This window comes from Chiloscyllium punctatum, chromosome 24 (assembly GCF_047496795.1).
Source record: "Chiloscyllium punctatum isolate Juve2018m chromosome 24, sChiPun1.3, whole genome shotgun sequence".
Classification (NCBI taxonomy): Eukaryota; Metazoa; Chordata; class Chondrichthyes; order Orectolobiformes; family Hemiscylliidae; genus Chiloscyllium; species Chiloscyllium punctatum.
The window spans coordinates 58,115,464-58,138,593 of record NC_092762.1 but is presented as its reverse complement, the minus strand read 5'-3'; the positions used below and the strand labels follow the sequence as shown (position 1 = coordinate 58,138,593).

General features: G+C 42.1%; 1 protein-coding gene across 1 annotated transcript in view; it reads right to left on the bottom strand.

Moving 5' to 3' along the window:
* LOC140494578 (phospholipid-transporting ATPase ABCA1-like) overlaps positions 1-23,130 on the bottom strand; it is a 176,294-nt gene that overhangs the window by 11,948 nt on the left and 141,216 nt on the right. Inside the window, exons 39-48 of the mRNA XM_072593913.1 lie at positions 20,387-20,502; positions 20,132-20,276; positions 15,888-16,011; positions 13,785-13,914; positions 12,459-12,579; positions 11,536-11,598; positions 10,019-10,125; positions 4,792-4,933; positions 3,681-3,815; positions 2,969-3,072 (exon numbers count right to left, since the gene is read on the bottom strand). Of these exons, the coding sequence (XP_072450014.1) occupies positions 2,969-3,072; positions 3,681-3,815; positions 4,792-4,933; positions 10,019-10,125; positions 11,536-11,598; positions 12,459-12,579; positions 13,785-13,914; positions 15,888-16,011; positions 20,132-20,276; positions 20,387-20,502 (1,187 nt within the window). The remainder of the gene's footprint in view (positions 1-2,968; positions 3,073-3,680; positions 3,816-4,791; positions 4,934-10,018; positions 10,126-11,535; positions 11,599-12,458; positions 12,580-13,784; positions 13,915-15,887; positions 16,012-20,131; positions 20,277-20,386; positions 20,503-23,130) is intronic.

Genomic DNA, 23,130 nt, shown 5'->3' with positions numbered 1-23,130 from the left:
AAGTCTTAAATACAACAAACAGCAAGGGAGTCAAAAAACTGAGGCCAGGAAAGCCCTCATCACCGGAAACCAGTTGCCATTTTTAAAAACATCTGAAGACCATGACCTTTTCTTCCGGTCAATGAGCTGATTTTGGATCCAACTTAGCACGTTCCCATTTTATATTTTCTTAACAGTCTGTCATGTGGGATCTTATCAAATTCCTCATTAAAATCCATGCAGACAACATCCAGTGCCCTCAAATGTTCCTTGCAACTTCCTCAAAGTAAAGGAAGAAATCACATTCCCTAAACAAAACCATGTTGACTATCCCTGATTAATCTGTCACTTTTCGTCATTTATCTAAATGATTTGCATGTGAACATAGGAGGTATAGATAGTAAGTTTGCAAACAACACCAAAATTGGAGGTGCAGTGGACAGTGAAGAAGATTACCTCAGAGTACAATGGGATCTTGATCGGATGGGCCAATGGGCTGAGGAGTGGCAGATGGAGTTTAATTTAGATAAATACAAGGGTCTGCATTTTGGAAAAGCAAATCAGAACAGGACTTACACACTTAATGCTAAGATCCTGGGGAGTGTTCCTGAACAAAAAGAGACTTTGGAGTGCAGGTTCATAGTTCCTTGAAAGTAGAGTCGAAGGTAGATAGGATAGAGAAGGCATTTGGTATGATTTCCTTTATTGGTCAGCTATAGGGAGAGGCTGAATAGGCTGGGGCCGTTTTCCCTCGAGCATTGGAGGCTGAGGGGTGACTTTATAGAAGTTTATAAAATCATGAGGGGGCATGGACAGGGTAAATAGACAAGATCTTTTCCCTGAGGTGGGGGAGTCCAGAACTAGAGGGTATAGGTTTAGAGTGAGAGGGCAAAGATATAAAAGAGAATTAAGGGGCAACCTTTTCACGCAGAGGGTAGTGTGTGTATGGAATGAGCTGCCAGAAGAAGTGGTGGAGGCTGGTACAATTATAGCATTTAAAAGGCATCTGGATGGGTATATGAATAGGAAGGGTTTAGAGGGATATGGGTCAAGTGCTGGGTCAAGTACATTAGTTTAGGGTATCTGGTCGGCATGGACGAGGTGGACCGAATGGTCTGTTTCCATGCTGTACACCTCTTCAAGTTAATTGTCTCCGTCTATGTTGATTGCAAGAAATTGCCGAACGCCAAGTTCTCTTTTTATTGGCTTAGTCCTCCTATCCTTTTTGAATATAGTACTTTATTTATAGACCTCCAATCCTCTGGTACCAAATGTATCTTGAACATGATCCTCTGAACTTTCATTATTTCCTCCTTTAACAGCATGGGATGCAATTCATCCAGTCCTGGTGATTTATTCATCTTCAAGGAGGTCAGTTTCACCAGCACTGACCTCTTATACTTATTTCGCACTCCTCCTCTCTAACTAGAATGTGTCCATTAGCTGTCTCCTTTGTGAAGATCGAGACAAAATGCTCATTTGGTAACCTGCTGACATCTTCTGCAGCCATGCACAAGTTGCCATGTACATGTAAAATAGGCTCAAACCACACCATAGTCATGTCCTTTATCTTTAATTGGAGACATTGGGAAGCTAGCAATCAACTGGCATTGACAGGGGTAGGACAAGAGTCAGATACTTTTGGAAGATTATTAAGGGGGGAGGATGAGACGCCAGTCAGGAGATCACTGCAGTAGTTTAAATAGAAGCATAGATGAGGGTTTCAGCAGCAGAGAGGCTGACATGGGACATGTTACAAATACATGTCAGCAACTTCTGTGACAGATCGGATGTAACGGCAGAGACTCGGCTCAGAGTCAAACAGGACACTGAATTTATGAACAGTTGACTTCAACCTGAAACAATATCTGAAGGGAGACAGTTTTGAAAAGGAAGATGTCTTGTACCTGAGGAGAGAAAACTATTGCCAAAATCAGCAAGAATAGGGGTCATTCTTGGAAGACACGTTGGGTGCAGCAGGAGTGGTTTCAATGTAATGTGAGCTTGGAGGAGTGTGAGGACATAAGAATGAAGGTATAGATTCAGGACTTAGACAATGGGAAGTCAAAGGGAAGTATTGTTGGGCAAGGTGAAAAAGTCAAATGAGGTACTGACCACACAACCTTCAATTTGATTTTCCTAATGGAATATGTTGCTATTTACTAGAAACCAAGCAAGAACACCCTGCCTTCAAGAGCTGCCAGCTCAATGCATGGCCAGAAATGCTGTAGTCCCAGCAGTGTCATCTGGGAGTGGTGACAACTGCTGGGACCATACAGGCAATTGCACCAAGGGACAAATCCAAAATCTTAGCAAAGGGGTTGGGAAACTGCGTTCAAGGGTTTGAGGCACACATTATAGTTGGGGGTGAGGGGAGGAGGTGGTTAACTATCCTGGTGGAATGGGTTTGAGAGTGTCCAAGCCCCCTTGCCTGGCACCAGTCTGCAAACTTAAACCTGCCAGATTACCTACATGGCATGGGCACTACTTCCCCCCATCCCCCACGTAGCAATGTGAGCAGGATAATACCCTCAACTGACAGCCACTTGAGAGACTCCGTGGACCCCAGGGGCTTCTCGACTTGTTCCTTGTCCCCTTAACCTCCATCAAAGTTCGGACAGGTTGGGGTGGGGCAGGCAGTTGCTGGAATTTCCTGCTGCAGGGGGTATAAATCCAGCTCTGTGAACCTGCAGTCAAAACATTTCTAGTCTCCAATATTAACACATCACTTTCATAAGAATAAAACTGGTCAAAAGAAAGGAGTAAGGAGAGCCAGATATTAGGAGGCTCACATATTGACACACCTAAATAAATGCATTAATAATTGTAAATACCTCATTTCTAGACACAACAATTTTAATCTAAATCATTAAGTCACTGCAATTGGCCAGCTGAAACTAAACACACCACTAACAGGCTGTATGTGGGCCTGGGAACACATTTCCCAAAGAATTTATCTCTAATGAAGCAGCAGTTAATGGCCACGAACCTGTGTGAGGTGAGTACCACTGATCTCCCTTCTCTGATCACACTCAGGATGCAATTCCAGAGGAACCGCCTGGCCTTGGGATCCATTCCTGTCGTAGGTTCATCCTGCCATTAAAAAAAGAAGAATAACTACAGCTCTGTGGTGGCAATAAATGTTATAAACTTTGCTCTACCTTTTCTTGATGTTTGTTACTCTTGCCGGAACTAGCTCTAGAGACACATAAGGACAGTATATTGTCAACTATCCTATAGCTTGAGAAACGGGATAGCAACAGTTGGTAGACTATTCAGCCCTGTGGAAAGCACAAGACAAGCCTGCTCCTCTCAGGCAAACCGTGGATGATTTTCTTTTCCCTCCTCAAAGAAATTTAGATCATGCTAGATGACAATCTGCCTTAAATCAGTAAATGCTGAAGGGAACAAAGACTGATCCATGAATATGCCTGGATCTGTATGGCCCCCCTGAATCACCCTGTACCTGTACCCCAACTGCACCACAATATGAAACTCATCATCAACAATGTTTGTAATCCTGTTTCGTTAAAACTTTCTGAACCCTTAGCAGCTTTCGTGTTCTAGTCAGAAACTGTTCAGGAATTCCATGGAGTGTCTCCCACTCTGCTGCAGATGTGAGTAGAAATTAGAGTAAGACTAACTCCAAGAAAATTCCCGTTATTGCCTTTGTTAATCATAGATAGCACTTTCTCACTAACCAGAAAGATGACTGGTGGGCATCCAATCAGTGCGATGGCAGTCGACAATTTCCGTTTGTTTCCACCGCTATACGTCCCAGAAGGTCTGTCTGCATAGCGTGAGAGTCCTAGTTTCTTCACGGCCCATTCAGTGACCTACCAAAAAGAATCCTAGATCTTAGTGTAAACTGCAAACAAACCTCTCACTCCATCAATATAAATAAGCACTCCAACCAGCAAAGAGGACACTGTTGAAGCCCACCTCAAGGAACTGAGACCACATTGTAGGGTGTCCCAGGCGAAGGCCCCAGGTACTACAGCGTAGGGTGTCCCAGGCGAAGGCCCCAGTCCCATAGTGCAGGGCGTCCCAGGCAAAGGCCCCAATCCCGTAGTGCAGGGTGTCCCAGGCAAAGACCCCAGTCCCACACCGCAGGGTGTCCCAGGCAAAGACCCCTATCCCACAGTGCAGGGTGTCCCAGGCAAAGACCCCAATCCCATAGTGTAGGGTGTCCCAGGCAAAGACCCCAGGTCCCATTGTGTAGGGCCTCCCAGACGAAGGCCCCAGTCCCATAATCCAGGGTGCCCTATACTGTAAGATATGGCCAAGATTGAAAGGAACAAGATGCAGAAGACAAAATAACTTTGAAAATTCAGTCGCTAAATAATCTCAAGCTAGTATTTCAATAGTCTTCAGATTAGTTAAGGATGAAAAGGATGAGGGAGATAAAAAGATGTGGTAGTGTTTAGGGTAGAGAGGGATGATTTAATTTAGGGGGTTGTAATAATTTGAATTTCAATACAGTGAGGATTTAGGGATTTGGGAAGAGTGTGTGTGCGCGTGCGCATCATGAACACTGGATCTTAGGAGGTAGAAAAATATGTTGACAGGCCATAACCTTGTGTATTTGCTAAAAGAACAAAGCAATAAAAGTAAACAAAGAGAAAAAGAAAATATCTTTCTGCAGATTCCTCTTGCCTAGATATGTACTTAGGTTGTTAAACAGCAATATTATTTAAGGACTAGGGGCTGTGTACAAGGATATTTACTCCTTGGTTGGCTTCAGTTATTCTTTGCCCTGCAGTACAAGACGATACCAAGATTTCATTTCATACTTTGTAAAATTCAACATACCTTAGCAACCTCGTGCTCAGGAATGCCACGTAGTCGTGAGTAGAATTCAACATGTTCCCGACCTGTCAGCAGTTTGTTGATGGCATCAAACTGAGGGCAGTATCCCATGTTCTGATGCACGTCCTGGATGTTAGACAGAATGCTAGGGGAGGTAAGATACTTAGTTGTTAAAATAAATGATTAAAAAATGGTAACCCACATCCTAATTTTAGGCAATTCCTTCCCATCACTTTAAGGGTCAGTGAACACAGACACTCTGGAGGTGAGAATATTCTGTGCAGCTCTGGTCAATGGATTACACTCCTCCCTTTGCAAGAGGACCATGGTGTTAATTCTGGGCATTGGGAATCTAAATAAGGATGCAAGGCTCAGGAAGCTGGTCTTGCTTCTCTTGCTAAAGAGGCAGCCTCTTAGGCAATCAAACTAAAATTTACAGCAGATAGAGGTCAAGATGGAATGGAATTGCAAAATGACCCATTAGCCTGAATAAAGAAAGCCAGGAGGAATCTTCTCACCTGAAGTGCAACATGTTACTCAGGGGTTACCACTCAAGCAAAACACTATAAAGGAAATCAGGTTTTGCAGGTGCTAATCTTCTGATCAGTATTGGAGCCTCTTTCTAGAGCACACTCTCATTCGTTTGGCCGAACTGGTCCTCACCCTTAACAATTTCTCCTTTGAATCCTCCCACTTCCTCCAGACCAAAGGGGTAGCCATGGGCACACGTATGGGCCTCAGCTATGCCTGTCTCTTTGTTGGCTACGTAGAGCAGCTGATCTTCCGTAATTACACCAGCACCACTCCCCACCTCTTCCTCCGCTACACTGATGACTGCATTGGTGCCACCTCGTGCTCCCGCGAGGAGGTTGAGCAATTCATCAACTTCACCAACACATTCCACCCTGACCTTAAATTTACCTGGACCATCTCTGACACCTCCCTCCCCTTCCTGGACCTCTCCATCTCCATTAATGACGACTGACATTTTTTACAAACCCACCGACTCCCACAGCTACCTGGATCACACCTCTTCCCACCCTACCTCTTGCAAAAATGCCATCCCATATTCCCAATTCCTCCGCCTCCGCCGGATCTGCTCCCAGGAAGACCAGTTCCACCACAGAACACACCAGATGGCCTCCTTCTTTAGAGACTGCAATTTCCCTTCCCACGTCGTTAAAGATGCCCTCCAATGCATCTCGTCTACATCCCGCACCTCCGCCCTCAGATCCCACCCCTCCAACTATAACAAGGACAGAACGCCCCTGGTGCTCACCTTCCACCCTACCAACCTTCGCATCAACCAAATCATCCACTGACATTTCCGCCAGCTCCAAACAGACCCCACTACCAGGGATATATTTCCCTCCCCACCCCTTTCCGCCTTCTGCAAAGTCCGTTCCCTCCGTGACTACCTGGTCAGGTCCACATCCCCCTATAACCCACCCTCCCACTTTCCCCTGCCACCGCAGGAACTGTAAAGCCTGCGCCCACACCTCCTCCCTCACCTCTATCCAAGGCCCTAAAGGAGCCTTCCACATCCAAAGTTTTACTTGCACATCCACTAATATCATTTATTGTATCCGTTGCTCCCGATGCGGTCTCCTCTACACTGGGGAGACTGGGCGCCTCCTAGCAGAGCGCTTTAAGGAACATCTCCGAGACACCCGCACCAATCAACCACACCCCCCCCCCCGTGGCCCAACATTTCAACTCCCCCTCCCACTCTGCCGAGGACATGGAGGTCCTGGGCCTCCTTCACCGCCGCTCCCTCACCACCAGACGCCTGGAGGAAGAACGCCTCACCTTCCGCCTCGGAACACTTCAACCCCAGGGCATCAATGTGGACTTCAACAGTTTCCTCATTTCCCCTTCCCCCACCTCACCCTAGTTCTAAACTTCCAGCTCAGTAACTGTCCCCATGACTTGTCCGGACTTGTCCTACCTGCCTATCTCCTTTTCCACCTAACCACTCCACCCTCTCCTCCCTGACCTATCACCTTCATCCCCTCCCCCACTCACCCACTGTACTCTATGCTACTTTCTCCCCACCCCTACCCTCCTCTAGCTTATCTCTCCACGCTTCAGGCTCACTGCCTTTATTCCTGATGAAGGGCTTTTGCCCGAAACATCGATTTCAAAGCTCCTTGGATGCTGCCTGAACTGCTGTGCTCTTCCAGCACCACTAATCCAGATAAATTTCCATTTAATTCCTCTGGCTAATCTTCCAATGGAGGAATCTGCAAAATATCTTCAGCAGAGGGCAGACAGCATCTGTTCAGAAGTCACATCCCCTTTATATAGCACTAACTGCTGTATTCTGGTAACAATTTAAATGTCCCAGAACTTGTCAGGTCTATTAGATTAGATTAGATTACTTTAGATTACTTACAGTGTGGAAACAGGCCCTTCGGCCCAACAAGTCCACACCGCCCCGCCGAAGCGCAACCCACCCATACTCCTACATCTACCCCTGTATGAACACAATAACAGTGAGTCATGTATTCATAGGAAAATGCAATGAAGCATTTTGGACAATCTCAAGCAGCTTTCATTGCTTTCCTGTCAGTGGGCTGGCTCTGAAAACTATTTGCTGTCGATTCTAAAGCAAAGTGTCAAAGTTTAGGAACATTGATCCTTCTGAACTTCTCCGGTGGTCCCCAGCATCACAGATGCCAGTCTTCAGCCAATTTGCTTCACTCCATGTGATTTCAAGGAATGGTTGCAGGCAATGAATACTGCAAAGGCTTTGGCCCCTGTCAAGGTTCTGGCAATAATACTGAAGACTTGTTCTCCAGAACTTGACACTGCCCTAGCCAAGCTCCTCCAGTACAGCCACAATACTGGCATATACAGAAAATGTAGGGCAAACACAACATGGCCAATTACTATCTCTTCAGTCTCCTCTTGATCACCAGTAAAGTGATGGAAAGTGTCATCAATAGTTCTATGCTCAGCAATAATCTGCTCAGTGACAGATTAGTGACAATAATCTGCTCAGTGTGGGATACCCCAGCTCCACTCAACTCCTGACCTCATTACAGCCTTGGTTCAAACATGGACAAAAGAGCTGAATTCCAGAAGTGAGATGAGAGTGACAGCCCTTTACCAAGGCCACATTAAATCAGGTGTGGCAGCAAGAAATCTTCGCCAAATTGGAATCAACGGGTTTCAGGGTGCCAACGGATTGGAGTCAGACTTGGCATATAGGAAGATGGTTGTGGTTGTTGGAGGATAGTCATCTCAGCTCCAGATCTCTCTGCAAGAGTTCACTAGATTGATCCCAGAGATAAGGGGTTTGTCGTATGAAGAGAGATTGAGCAGTTTACACTCTGGAATTTAGAAGAATGAGGGGAGATCAAATTGAGGTATTCAAGATGATAAAAGGTATGGATAAAATTGACATGGAGTGGATGCTACCTCTTGTAGGGCATTCTAGGACGAGAGGTCATATTATTGCATAAATGGTGGCAAATTTAAAACAGAGTTGAGGAGAAGCTACTTCACCCAAAGAGTTGTCAATCTGTGGAATTCACTCCCCCAAAGTGCAGTGGATGCTGGGACAGTGAGTAAATTTAAGGAGAAGTTAGACAGATTTTTAATTGGTAATGAGTTGAAGGGATATGAAGAGAAGGCAGGAAAATGGGGGTGAAGGACATATCATCTATGATTCAATGGCAGAGCAGACTCAATGGGCCGAATGACCTAATTCTGCTCCTATATCTTATGAACTATACTGAATTCGTCAGGGTATTGTCCTAGGTCCAACTATCTTCAGCTGCTTCATCAATGACCTTCCCTCCATCATAAGGTCAGAAGTGGGAATGTTCGCCAATGATTGCACAATGTTCAGCACCAATCATAACTCCTTGGATACTGAAGCAGTCCATGTTCAAATGCAACAAGATGTGGACAATATCCAGGCTTGGGCTGGAAAGTGGCAAGTAACATTTGTGTCACACAAATGCTGGACAATGACCATCTATAATAAGAGACAATCTAACAATCACAATTGACATTCAATGGTATTACCATCACTGAATCCCCCACTACCAACATCCTGGGGTTACTATTGACCAGAAACTTAACTGGATTCAACACATAAATACAGTGGCTTCAAGACTAGGTCAGAGGCTACGAATACTGTGGAAAGTAACGCACTTCCTGACTCCTCCACAGAGCCTGTCCACCATCTACAATGCACAAGAGTGTGATGGAATACTCCATATTTGAAAAATGTGTTGCTGGAAAAGCGCAGCAGGTCAGGCAGCATCCAAGGAGCAGGAGAATCGATGTTTCCGGCATAAGCCCTTCTTCCAGAAGAAGGATTCCTGAAGAAGGGCTTATGCCTGAAACATTTTTCAGTTCTGATCTCCAGCATCTGCAGTCCTCACTTTCTCCCAATACTCCATATTTGCCTAGATGGGTACAGCTCCAACAACACTCAAGAAGCTTGATACCAGCCAGATCAAAACAGCCCACTTGATTGGCACCACATCTACAAACATCCACTCCATCTACTACAGACGCTCAGTAGTAGCAGTGTGAATACTTCTTTGAAATATATACACACACAATTTCACTGAAAAGTCTATCTCTCCTCAAAACATTGTCTTTGGAGAAAAAGGGAGATTGCTGAACGTGGTGGAATTATCTGAAGCTGAAGAATGTGGAGTGTAGTAAAGGGAGAGTTGGGGATTGACTGAAATGGAGAAGTGGTGGTAAGAGGTGATTTAAGGATATACTGGAGATGAATGTAGGCTGGATGAGGAACATGATAAGATGGTGGGTAGGACAGTATTGATGGTTAGAGTGAAATGGATGAGGAAGATGATTGGCAGATATGGAGAGAAGTCAGATAGGAAGCATTGACCTATCAAATATTTACTGAATATAAATAGCCTTTCCTCAATATGAATTGTGTGAAAGTAATTAATTATTTTGCACAGGGATATCTTAGTGGGTGACTCAGGACCTCAGGGACAATATATCAAACTGAAATACAATCCCATTTCATACAGTCTGCTTAGAATAATAAATCCTTGCACCAATGAGATAATTGGGTTGTACTATATCCATACAAACCCCCAGACCATTAATTTCAAACAGGACAGTAATAAATCCTAGATTTTAGGAATGTATTTCATCTACTGACAATTTAGACACCACTAGCTAAAAAATTTATATCGCAGGAATCACCAAATATAATTTATAAATGAATTATTACCTATATCCATCAAGGAAGGCTTCACCACTGCTGACCTCAGTGTCACCTGTAAGCATCTTAAACGTGGATGTTTTCCCAGCTCCATTGATCCCCAGCAGTCCAAAGCACTGTAAGGAACCATTTATAGAAACTTCAGGAGAGATCGGTTTTGCCATCATCTCGAGTAAAGCTAACAAGAGCAGGGTAGAGAACGGCAGTTATTTTTAAACTTCATTAATCTCTCCATTTCTGCTAAGGTACTGACTCTTTCCCAGATATGAGCCCCACAGCATTTGGTCATCTCTGATATCTCAACCAGTGTGTTAAACAAGACCAGTCAGTTAATCTAGACAGGCAACATAGAAACATAGAAAACTGGAGGAAAAGGCCATTCGATCCTTCCAGCCTTCTCTGCCATTTAACATGATCATGGCTGATCATCCAACTCAGTACCCTGTTCCTGTTTTCTCATCATACACTTTGATCGCTTTAGCCCTAACAACTATATCTAAAATCCTCCTTGAAAATATCCCATGTTTTGGTCTCAATCACTTTCAGTGACAGGGAATTCTATAGGATCGCCACTCTTTGGATGAAGAAATTTCTCCTCATCTCAGTTGGAAATGGCCTATCCCATATCCTTAAACTGCAACCCCTGGTTCTGAAATCTCCAATCATCGCGAAGGTCCTTCCTGCATTTATCTTGTCTAATACCATTTGAATTTTATAGGTTTCTACGAAATCCCCCTCATTCTTCTAAATTTCAGTGAATACAGTCCTAACTGATCCATCTCTCTTCATACATCAGTTCTGCCATCCTAAGAGTCACTCCCTCCATAGCCAGAACATCCTCAGATAAGGAGACCAAAACTGCAAATAATGTTCCAAGTGTGGTCTCACCAAGACATCCCTGTTCCTGGACTCAAGTTCTCTCACTATGAAAACCAACATACTATTTGGCTTCGGCACCACCTCCTTACTTTCAGTGACTGGTGCACAAGGATACCCGGGTTTCATTGTACTTCCCCTTTCCCAGATTATTGCCATTCTATTTATACTCTGTCTTCCTGTTTTTACTACCAAAATGGATAACCTCATGTTTATCCACATTGTACTTCATCTGCCCATGCATCTGCCCAATCACTGGCCTTGTCCAAATCACAATGAAGCCAATCACCAAATCACTCTACACCCTCCTCACCTTCCCACTTAGCTTTGTGTCATCTGCAAACATGGAGTTGTTCCATTTAGCTCCCCCCACCTAAATCACTGTGAATATTGTTAATTAGATGGGGTCTAAGTACAGACTCCTGTGTACCCCAATAGTCAATGCCTACCACTTGGAAAAAGACTCATTTATTCCTACTCTTAAACAGGTGTTTTTCTGAGTGGAGCTGAAACCAGTCCTCTCTTCACTTGATATTTACAATAAATGCACTTCTCAGCAAATGTCATTGGATATGAAAACATGATATTCAAACTATGCCAAATGTAACAACGCTATTTGCAAACTCATGCACGCACATGCCAGTTCTTACCTCGCCAGGAGGAATTCCCACACACAGTCGGTCCACAGCTGGTTTCTTTTTCCTTCTGTAAACCTAAGAGACCAAATAAAGTGACTTATAGTTAACTAATAGCTGTGGTTTTCTTTTCGTATTTGACATAGAAAAATCTATCCCTAGCATCTGTTTACCAAATAAACAAATTGTATATTCCCAAACTATAACTTCCCCATTCAAACCTCAACCCCACTCTCCCCATCTTCATTCAAACCATATCTGAAGAAAATATGCCCAGGTTGGCAAGGCACATGGTACTGAGTAAGCTAGCTGGAGCCACCTCATCAACAGTGCAAATGGTTGTAGGTTAGCTCTAAAACCCAGCAGTCTATCTTTCCTGATTCCATTAGTGAGCCAGGCAGTCAATTGTTAGAGGTGCTATGTGGTTTTGCAGATTAGCTTGTTCAACCACCATTATTAGATTTGTCAACCTTAATCCAACTCTGAAATGTCAGTTGCCTCCTCCATGACCACATTCCTCCCTATCAATCCTCTACGACTCAAATGGGAAGGATAATCGCTATTTAATTATCAACCAATAAGATTTAACCTCACTTGCAGAATGTTAGGTATCGGGGCATCACAGGAGCAGCATAACTTACCATTTGACATGTGTGTGTATTGCCATCATTATTCTGCCATTTACACAATAGCTCGCAGCAATGCCAAGATGCTTCCACAAATATTAAGAGCACACACTCAGCAACATAACAGAAATCAAACTAGCGACTCAATGCTCTGTTTGACTGAGCCCCAAACAGGGAAATGTAGCTACCAAATGATAAAGCTGTGTTGCATTTCCGAACAGTGAACTTCATCTTTTGTGCTATAACGATCAGGCTGTTACAAGCACAGCCTTAACAGACAGAGTGAACAGCAAAAACTGGAATCTGTCTTACTTTGGTGAGATCCTTGATGACTAGAATATCACCATCACTTCCACCATACATAACCCTTTGCCTCTCTCTGGCTACATCCTCATCCTCTGTTTCCAATGGTGGAAGTTTTAAAGACAGAGATCTGTGGAGGAAAAAACAATAAGCCAGGTGTTGATTGTAAAACAAATATGAAGCCAAATAGTTTGTAGCCTGTACATGGATCCTTGAGAGTGTTACATTAAACAGATATAACATTTACCTCTGAGTGTGGGAAAGTGATGTTAAGCTGCTAATAAGGCTGTGTTTCTGTGTTCACTCTTTATTTAACACTCATTTATGTCCAAAGTTATTCTGACCATTCAGTTGGACATAGCTGGCTGAACTTGCATAACACTGACTTAATCTTTGCATTTCAGCACATTGGTGGGAGATTGTAATTTTCCATCCTGCCTCATTAGGTCATCATACACATCATGCTTCCCTCCATTGTCGGCTCCAAACATTCTCCCACTCACGCACATTTACAACTTCATGCATGTACACTGTGGAGAGATGTGACCATATAATGTGAGCACACTGAAGACATGGTCCTATGCAGTGCATTTATTATCACGCTGAGGATGCTACAAGTGAGTGAGTGAGACCCCAGCTCTGAAATGGAACAGAGGGAGTTTCCATAAATTTACATTTGGTAGTGTGCCCTGATTGCAGTCTATTAATGCATTGTGAAGGCCCAAATAACTGAGCATTCTTCCTGTGTAAGACAAAAGAGGTCAACTTGTATCAGTGGATGTAGACTTTGCAAAATATCCATATTGCAAAGTGAAGGTTCTGCAGAAGTGAGGACACAGGAGAAAAAGAATCCCTATTATCAACCCTCAAATAAACAGTGAACATCGGAACTGTGGTGGAGGGTCAGGAGTCAGCAATGCTATCTATCATAAGCAACACTAAATTAGCAATTTGTATCGTAAACTTGCAATCAGTACCTGCAAACAAGCTACATTTAACTGATAAAAGTAAATAACTCTCCTGATTTAGGAACCATTTTCTAATATATATTCATGTCCACTAGGAAATGGACTGAAACTTCACACTCTACAAGCTAGAGTTCTCACAATCAGCAAAGAGATTTTCACTCCATCAGTTAATGCTAGGTGAAAATCCACACCTCAGAGTCAAAAGGTCTAATCCATTGTTACGGTTTACTAACATAAACTGCAACAGAGGGTCAGATATACTATTTGCATTATTAAACAATGTGCAGCAACGTACTGAACAGAAATTACTTCCCTAAAATAAAAAGGTGCTGCAGTAAAACTAGAAACCGACATCTGGGTACCTCACCTCATTTTGAAGAAGAATTTGTACTGCAGTAGAATTGTGAACAGAAAGAAGACGATTCCCTGGACAGCCATGGCAAACAGGTTCTTTCCCACCAGGTCCCAGGAGAGTGGAGACGTGAACATCTTCTCCCCTGAATCACAAAGCAAATGTATGGAAAGTTCTTACTCTGTTTCGGAACAATAGAAACATTTGTCATTTTACCAAATCTGGAATGTTAATGTTCGAGACTTCTCCTGCTGACTTTCACAAAGTCACTGACCTAGGTTTTAAACAACATTGCTCTGGGTCTGGAGTCACATGGAGGCCAGACCAGGATGGAAATTTTCCTTCCCTCACTGTCATTAGTAAAACAGGTGGGGGTTTACATGATCACTATTAAACTAGTACTGACTTTTTATTGAATTGAAACTTCACCATTTGCCCTAATGGGATTTGAAACATTGACTCCGCAGCATTAACGTGGGTCTCAAGATCACTAGTTCAGTGACATTACAACTACACCACCTTCCATCCCCTTAACCCCAACCCAGTCAAGACTGCTACATTTGACCTCAGTGCCCCCCATTGCTACTAATAAATGTTCCTAATCCTCTTCATCTTTCAGTATCCAACCACAGTCCACACTTCTCAAGCCTCCCTAAGGATTCGTGCACAGCTGGATATGAGCCAAAGCCTGACAGGGCTTGGCTGAGCGATCTTTCATTCACAGACCACTGCACAGATTTAAAGTTCAATGTTTACACATGAGAAAGGGACATTGGGGCAAAATGGCGAAAGGTGACTGCTGTCCAGAGTGCCTGTGAAACAGCCTGAATCAGCACTCTCACAGGAGGAGGGCAAGGAATAAAACAATCTGGCTATGAAAAAAGTGCATGTTTCAGTTTGGGGAACACAGCAAATATAGAGGTTTTGTATTTTGATTAATGGCCATGTCATTACAAAATCAGGGTACTATTTTAAATGGGGTGCAAGCAACAAGACCTGGAGATGTTTGTGAAGCGATATTTCGCAAGACAGGTTAACAAAGCTATTAATAAATCATACTGGATCCTGTACTTTGTAAATAGAGGCACAATGCCACAAAGTGAGGCTAAATCTAGGCTAAATCACTACATTCCCAAGGCTCTCAGCCTCAGTCCTGATGAAGGGCTCTGTCCCGAAACAGTGATTCTCCTGCTCCTCGGATGCTGCCTGACCTGCTGTGTTTTTCCAGCAACACACTCTTGACTCTACATCATTTGGCCAGCTGAAGTATTCTGTCTGATATTGGGCACCAGACTGTCAAAAGGCAGTAAAAGCTTTAGAGAGGGCGTAGAAGTGATTTACAAGAATACAATGAGGGTCATAGCTATATTAATCAACTTGAAAAACTACAAATTTGTCTCCTTAAAGTGGAGAAGGCAAAGCTGAAATTTAATAGATGAGTTTATAATCATGATTTAGATAGAATAGATAAGCAACTGTTTCTAAGGTTGAAGGTGGATAATTAGGTGGTGCAAATTTAAAGGTGATTAGCAAAAGAACCAAAGGTGATATTAGAAAACAACTGCTGGGAGGTTGGGATTTGGAATGTGCTACAGTTGTACAGTCGGATTCAATAACAACCTTCGAAAGCAAACAGGACAAACAATTGAAGAAGGTTAACTTCGGAATAAGGAAAAAAAACCTGGGTAATTAGATGAACCAAAATGATCTTTCAAATTACTCAATGACTGGCTTTATTCTGTACAGTAATTTATTGTTGTAATGAGGGGTTCATTAATGAGATCATGGGATCTGTAGCCTTGAAATATGCACTTTTTGACCAAATAAATGTTTTATTCTTCATTACTCAGAGTTAAATTGCCTAAAGAAATGTACTAAAAGCTAGAAGTCTTGGATATTAAGTTTATGTGCAGAAAATTTAAATTAACATGGCCCATCTGTCCTTAATTAAGTGACTGCTTTAAATTAATTATGTTAATTAATTTAGATTCCTCAGACATTGAGAATCTTGAACTAATCTTCAAAAACATTCAGACCTGAAGTTTATCAGCTCAAAATATAAGGCATACAATCTGGTACTGGCTAGATTTAGTAAAATTATTAGAAACATTTACTGACCAATCCTCTCATATGCATCTGCCATAGCTTGATTCTTCACCATGTCAATCATGCCTCGGCCCAGGCAGAAATGTGGGAAAATGAGGAAAACCTTTTTCAGGATTTGATTGACGTCATCCAATTTCTACACAGAGGAAAGACAGAGTCAGGAATTAAACCATTTAATCTCCACTTTCTTGGGCACTAATTCTTACTCTTTGGACATTAAACACCCCACTAAAGAGCCCCTTATCCAAGTACCAGTCCAGATTGAAGGTGGAGTTTTGCATGCATGTTCCTGACCTTATCTGATATCAAATACATACTCTCCAGTGCAGGTAACTAGAAAGTTGATCAGAAGGAGGGAGCCTGGATGCTTTTTCTCTTCCTAAATAAGGATTACAGGATTCTCATTACTGGATTCTCATTACTGCACCAGCTAAGATTAATCTTGTTTGGGAGATTCTGGCTAATATGTTTCAGCACTTTATTTGAATTTCTCAAGCACTAATCATAGCAAATTATGGAGAACTGCAGTGAGTGCAACCTCGGTCTATTGGTTGCCAGGGAGAAAGGGTGATGAAAACGTCACCTCCACTCATTTAATATCCAAATGAATAATTTGAACAGGTATATAGCGCCTTGGTTTAAAGAAGGACAGCACATCCAACAATGCAGAGCTCTCTAAATACGGCGCTGATGCCAGTGTACGCTTAAGCACTGCAATGGGTTTGAACCTGTAACTTCCTTACTCAGAGTCATAGAATCATTCAGCACAGAAACAGACCCTTCAGTCCAGCTTGTCTGCGCCGACCAGGTATCCTAATCTGACCTAGTCTCATTTGCCAGCACTTGACCCATATCCTTTTAAAACCTTCCTATTCATGTGCCTATCCAGATGCCTTTTAAATGTTGTAATTGTACCCACTTCCACCACTTCCTCTAGCAGCTTATTCCATGCACACACCACCTGCTGTGTGAAAAGGTTTGCCCCTCAGGTCCTTTTTAAATATTTCCTCTCTCACCATCTAGTTTTGGACACCCACATCCTCGGAAAAATACCTTGGCTACCACGCTCCTCATGATTTTATAAACCTCTATAAGGTCAACCCTCAACCTCCAATGTTCCAGGATTTAAAATGAATAATGATGAGATATTGTATAGGCTGTGTGTACTTTAATGTTAGGATAACACCAGGATCAGATGGGATTTAGCTGAGGATGCTGAGGGAAGTGCAAGTGGAAATTTCAGATGCCCTGGCCCTATTATTGTGCAATCTTCCTTGGAATCAGTGGTACAAGAGGACTGGAGAATGACTAGCCTTATGTCCTTGTTAAAAAGAATGGTGTAAAGATAAGCCCCGCAACTACAGGTTTAGGCCAGTCAGTTTAGCTTTGACAGTGGGGAAACTTCCAAAATATATTTGGGAGCAAATTAGTCACTTCAGCGAGTGGGGGTTAGTTGAGAAAAGCCAGCAGGGATTTGTCAAGAGCAAGTGTATTTAACTAACTTGAAGTTTTGTTGCAGACATAGCAAAGGGTTGGCAAGAGTAATGCAGGTACAGAAACTTCCAAAAAGGCATTTGATATTGAACCGCACAGACTTGTGAGCAACGTTATTGCTCAGTGAATAAAGGAGACAGTAACCACATGGATACAAAGTTAACTCATGCTAAATGGAATAGTGGTTATGGATGTTTTTTGGACTGGAGGAACATTTGTACTGTTTATCCCCAGGTGTCAGTAATGGGACCTTTGCTTTTCCCGATTTATACTAATAATATTGGCCTTGTGGTACAGGACACAATTTCAATGTTTCAAAGCTACAAAACTTTGTGAACTATGAAAAGCATAATGTAAAATTTCAAAACGTATAATGCCAAGTGGTGGACAAATGGCAGATGAAGCTTAATGTAGAGAATTGAGGAAATGATTAATTTGATGAACAGAACAGGGAGAGACAATATAAAACAAAAGGTCCAATTCTAAAGGGAGTACAGCAGCAAGTGAACCTAAGTATACATGTGCATAAGACATTAAAGACAGCAGCACAGATTGAGAGTATAGTCAATAAATTATACAGTATCCTGGGATTTACTAATAAAGGCATAAGTACAAGAGTTAAATAGCAAGGAGGACTTGCTAAGCTTGTATAAAAGTTTGGTTTGGCATAAACTAGAAGCAATTTTAAATCAATTGCACTTTATTCAGGTACTACACATTAGGAAGTATGTGAAGGTGTTAGAGATGGTGCAGTAAAGATTCACAGGAATGGTTCCAGGATGAGGAGCTTTGTTATCTGGATATGTTGGAGAAGATTGGACTCTTTTCCTTCAAGAAGGTAAGCATTGAGAAAAGGATTTAAGATCATGAGAATCATCTGGACAGAATTGATAGAGAAGAACTTCCAACTGGTGGAAGAATCAAGAACTATACAATGTACAGGTAAGACACAGATAAGGGAAATGGACACATGTGCAGAAACCTTTACTTGAGGTTACAGGTTAGGATCTAACATGCACTGTCTGAAATTGTGGTGGGTGGAGGGTTAGGGTTCAGTTAAAATGTTCAAGGGGGAATTGGAATTGGAATTTTAAAAAAAATTGCAGGATTACAGGGAGAAAATGGGAGAAATGGCACTGGATGTGGCACAGGCACTACAGGCTAAATGGCCTCTTTCTGTACTGCAAGAATTCTGAGTGGTGTGTGAAATACCAACACCCAGTGACATAGGCGAATACCAAGACATCAATACCCAGTAACAGGGCATCAACACCCAGTGGTATCAGCATGGACAGGGGTTAACACCAGGGTGAAATTTTGATGTATACCAGTCTGACATGAAAATGGTGCAGTTTGAGAAGATATATTAAATATCATGCAAAAGTAGTCAGAAAATAGGAAAAGATTTAGGAGCAATTATCCAACAGTATATCTGTACCATTACACTGAAAATGCACAATGGTAGCAATAGCATGCAGCAATATAGGTCTTGAAAGCAGGAGTTGACACTTTGAGCCTGCTCCATTATTGAACAAGATCTTGGTTGATTTGTTTGTGGTATCAACTTCACTTTCCTGTCTGCACCCTGTGACCTTTAGCTCTCTTTTTCTCAAACATCCACCTCAGTCTTGAGTACATTCAAAGATCCAGTTTCCATTACATTCTGGGAATCAGAGCCCCACACACTAACGATCCTTTAGAGAAACAAAAAACCTTAACTTGGTCTTTAAAGTGTTATGACACGGGGTAAAGCCCTCTGCTAATTTAAACCAGCCACACAGAAAAAGTTCACCTCACGCCAGAATCCTTTAAAATTCGAGAGGCAAGGAACTATCCCGAGGTCATTATTTAAAATAAAAAATAACAACTTTATTCTTTAAGTCCAACAGAATATATTAAACCCAACAACTATTTACAACTCCTTTTTCTTAAACCTATCTTTTACCTCCCAATCTACAATATTAGTCTGATAAAAAAAAATCCTAATTAAGATTTTATAAAATTTTAAATCCAGTCAGCTTTGTTGATTCTCCTTTGTAGATTCTCTCTATGTCGGTTTTGATGTTCTGCTGTGCAAACTTCTTATAGACAGGTACCTTTCAGAGAGTTCTTCAACTACTAGTCTGTATTTGTGGATGTCCTTGATAGTTCTTCCTCTAACTGTTCAAAATATCCAGTTTTATACCCCAAAAACACTGGATCATTTCATTGGTTTTAATATTATCAAAATACTAAATTCAAATTTGATTGGATTTTGGTACCTTGCGGCACAATTTAAACTGATTACCCAAATTTGAATTTGTTTTTGTTTCATGGCGACTCATCTGCAACTATTTGTTTTCCAAGTGTTACATTCTTACTTTATTCAGCACTCTCTATGTTTTGTCAGTCTTTGCTAGTTTTTTCAACTCTCTTGAAGGTGCAGTACACCTCTACATCTTCATAACAAAAGGGAGACTACTTTTTTTTAATGAAGAATGTCTCCTAGTATTACTTGCTCCCACAAGGTGAAACTTCCTCCAGTTTCATCCCATTTAGTCCCCTCAAAATCTTTCACATTTCAATAAGATCACTTCTCATTATTCTAAACTCTAATGGATGTGGCCCCAACCTATTCAACCTTTCTTCATTAAATAAGCCCTTCAACTCAGGAACAGGCTTAGTACAACCTCATTATCTGACAATTACTTCAGACTTCCCTCAAGATTCCTGAACATTACCAGGTACTACTTATGTAACAAAACAGGAAAATGGTGTATTACCTTGTCGTGGAAGAGCTCTAGGACAAAGGTGGCCACGCTGCCATTGATACCGATGAACAGATTTACACAGGTTAGTGCCACATAGGCAGAACTGGGGATACTGAACAAAAAGGATGCTGGATACATGAGGGGAGTGATGGACCAGCTGAAGAAACAGAACCAACAAACATGAAACGAAATAGAAAGGGCACTAGGAGAACTTTCACAAATTCAATTGTATTTAGGGTTTGGAGATGAAAGGCCTTGCCCACTTACCCATAAAGGAACAGCAGGAGGATCAGTGCTGGCAAATTGGGGGCAGATACGTAAGATTTTTGTTGAAAGCAGATGAAGATGATCACTACCAGTGTTGCTGACACTGCGTAATTACACTGGAAAGGAAAAGGTACAGAATGAGATAATTGACTGATTATCAATCTGCTCCTTCAAAAGAATAATCTACCCCATCATGGACTCCATGTGACTCACCTACTCTTCTTTCACTATGTGTGAACTCCATACTATCATTAAGATTTAGGAAAAACAGGGACTCATTCAATGACTGAGATGTGTATGTGAGGTACTTTGAAAAACTCATCCACTGATGTGCTCTCTCTATGTAGTTGGTGTCTTCACCTGCTTCAAATACTTTGTGTAGTAGCCCTTCAAAAATGTAATAACCTGTTGTTTCAGTCTCTCCATGGAAAAGGATTTCATGCATTAACACTGCATAAATTGCCTTAATCACTCTTTTCGCTCTTGAAATTGATAGTATCTGGTCATGGACTCCAGAACTAAACTCATGAATCGGCGAATGTCATCACTTTTGGTCCTGAAAAGTGCCAAGTATACCTCAGATTGGGTAATGTATTTTATAAGTTTAAACAACCAGTGAAGCTAATGGTTTTGAACTGCTACATGCAGTAGCAGCACAAGTAGTGTTTACCATTAACAGGATGCTGGCATCAAACCAAAAAGATACGCTGCACATCACATAATTCAGTAATGCAGTACATAGATTTCACTGCTGGAGGGATGCCAGATATGTTGGCCATCCATCCCAAACAGCATGTCCCTTCAGTTGGTCACAACCAGCCACTTTGCAAAACTCAAAATGGAGTGTCCAGAATTAAATGTGATTGTGTTTAGACGGCATTTGCTAAATAATCCTGAGTGTGCAAAGAATTACATTGACAAGCAACCTGAGCTTAGCTGCATATATTAATACACAAGATCCTGGTCACTGCAAACAGAAAGAACATGTACATACATTGCACTATTTCAACTTAGCAAAAAAAGAGGTGACAGCCATTGTCTAGTTCGTTTCTCAGGACAATGTCTTGACCAGTTAGAGTCAAAATGTCTAATTTAAAACTTAAACAAAACTTGAAAGTTGGTCATCATCTAACTCGTGGATTCTCCATGATAGCCCCTCTATTCATCAGTCCACTTTCCAACTCATCAGCATTGTCCTTTCACATAGTATAAGTATTGTTTTTCCCTTCACATTGTTGAAATTCACATTGCTTGTTGAAATTGTCCTAACAGGTGAAAACAAAACGCTTTGAAAAGATTGTGACTTTTTCAGTAGTACTACAGTTTAGGTTATCACCCAACTCCTTTTCATCAGTTTGAAACTTTGTGAAACTTTCTCAGCTTTGCCAGCAGTTGTGAAAATAATTCAGTATTTCAAGTGTCATCTCATGACTAGTTTTCCTTCCTGTAATCATCCTGGTGAGTTCATGTTGCATTTTATCTCTTGTTTTCTGTATGAGAAGCACAATACTGCACACAATACTCAAATAATGACTGAGAATATATTCTGTATAAATATACCATTATGTTATGCTACAGCTGTACAAAAGCTTAGTTACGCAATATTTGGAATATTGTGTGCAGTTCTGGTTGCCACACTACCTGAAGGACATAGATGCTTTGGAGAAGGTTTACCAGGATATTGTCTGGTCTGGAAGGTTTTAGTTATGAGGTGGGGTTGGGTAAACTTGGATTGTTTTCACTGGAAAGATGGAGGCTGAAGGGGGGATCTGATACAGAGCTACAAAATTATGAGAAGCATAGATAGGGGGTGGATAATCAGAGGCTTTTGCCCTGGGTGGAAACGTCAACTACAAGAGGACACAGATTTAAGGTAAGGGGGGGGGGAGTTGAAGGGAGAAGTGCAGGAAAAATTCTTCACAGAGGGTGGTGAGTGCTTGGAATGCATTGCCAGTGGTGGTGGTGGAAGCAGGCATGTTAGTGATATATAAGGCATTTCTTGATAGACACATGAACGGGAGGTGAACAGAGGGATAGAAACCAGGCATGGGTAATAAGTAGTGGGAAGGGTTAGGCATTGGGGCAGGCTTGGTGGGCCAAAGGGCCTGTCCCTGTGCTGTGCTGCATTGTATTGTATTGTACTCCTTTGTTCTCATAATCTATAATTCAACTTATTAAATCACAAATTTGTACTTTTGGTGAATTGAGTACTTGAATCCCAAGCCACTCTGTTAAATGATACCCCTTCCATTGTATAATCTACCCATTCAACACTTTTCTCCCAAAGTACATTACCACTTACTTATCCATGTTAAATCACACCCACTCCCTGTCTGCCCATTTTGACTATGTCATCCTAAAACTGTTCAGACTTAGCTTCACAGTTTACCAAACTAGATTACATTACAGTGTGGACACAGGCCCTTCGGCCCAACAAGTCCACACCGACCCACCGAAGCGCAACCCACCCATACCCCTACATTTACCCCTTACCTAACACTACGGGCAATTTAGCATGGCTAATTCACCTGACCTGCACATCTTTGGACTGTGGGAGGAAACCAGAGCACCCGGAGGAAACCGACGCAGACATGGGGAGAATGTGCAAACTCCACACAGTCAGTCACCTGAGGCGGGAATTGAACCTGGGTCTCCGGTGCTGTGAGGCAGCAGTGCTAACCACTGTGCCACCGTGCCGCCCACTACTTTAACGTGTATCAATAAATTTTAGGATTGTGCTTTTG